The sequence below is a fragment of the Aptenodytes forsteri genome, unplaced genomic scaffold (assembly GCF_000699145.1).
Source record: "Aptenodytes forsteri isolate BGI_AS27 unplaced genomic scaffold, ASM69914v1 Scaffold61, whole genome shotgun sequence".
Taxonomy (NCBI): domain Eukaryota; kingdom Metazoa; phylum Chordata; class Aves; order Sphenisciformes; family Spheniscidae; genus Aptenodytes; species Aptenodytes forsteri.
Window position 1 is genome coordinate 399,018 of NW_008794443.1, and position 1,014 is coordinate 400,031.

At 64.0% G+C, this 1,014-nt stretch overlaps 1 protein-coding gene across 1 annotated transcript in view; it reads left to right on the forward strand.

The window, feature by feature from the left end:
• Positions 1-1,014, forward strand: part of SLC25A34 (solute carrier family 25 member 34) — a 4,057-nt gene that overhangs the window by 2,503 nt on the left and 540 nt on the right. The window contains exons 2-3 of the mRNA XM_019474708.1: positions 342-414; positions 775-930. Of these exons, the coding sequence (XP_019330253.1) occupies positions 342-414; positions 775-930 (229 nt within the window). The remainder of the gene's footprint in view (positions 1-341; positions 415-774; positions 931-1,014) is intronic.

A 1,014-nucleotide genomic window follows, 5' to 3' on the forward strand; every position in this document is an offset into this window, starting at 1 on the left:
GAGCTGGCTGCATCCTATAAACACCGGCTCGGTGCATCCCTTCTCCCCGCTGCTTTGCTTCATACCCCCAAAAATGTGGGGCTGCTTTGTGCATGCTTTCCCCCCCCTTTCACCCCTAAATCCCCCCCTCCTCGAAATCCGAGTGGAGAACCCCCTCATAAGGAAATAGGGGTGGTTTTCCCCCTTTTGGGGGGTCTCTCCCTTTTTTGGGGGTGCAGAGCTCAAGAGGGGAGCTGCAGCAAGCATTTGTGGGGGCCCTTTACCCTGGGGTGGGGGGGAAATGGGGTTCAAAGTCTGGAGGCGCCGCTTGGCAACACATCTGGGCACCCCACACCTGCCAGAGGGGCTCAAGACACCCCCAAAAAAACGCAGACCCTGTCGGCTGTGGCCGTGGGCCACCAGCACAACCACGAGGTGAGCAGGGACGGGGTGGGGCGGGGGGGACGACAGACGATTCGGTGGCACCTTGGCCGTGCACGCGCCGGGACCCGGTGAGGGCAACACTATTTTGGCCACCGGGTATTTAAAGCTGCTGTTTGGCAGCTCGGCCCCGTATAGATGCTATAAATAACGGTGCGAAGACGGGGAGGGGGTGACTGGGGTGCGGAGCCATGACACCAGATCCGGACACCCCTCGGGATCAGTGTCACCCAGCCGGAGCCAGGGTGGCTTCGTGCCACCGACGAGCAACGGGGTTTTGCACACCGGGGTGGGAAATTTTGCCAGAGTGGGGTGCACCATTCCTGCTTTTCCCAAATTTCCTCTCTTCCCCAGAGCATCTCCGGGGCTTTCGAGAGCATCTACAAGCAGCACGGGGTGGCGGGGCTGTGGCGGGGGGTGACGGGCGCCGTGCCCCGTGTGGCGGTGGGCTCGGCTGCGCAGCTCGCCACCTTCACCTCCGCCAAGGACTGGGTCTGCGAGCGCCAGGTGAGGAGGAACACGCGCCGGATTCGGCCGCCGCCAGCCCCCCCCCCCCCCCCCCCTTTTTTGGGGGGGGGGGGGAGGCGGCCGCGC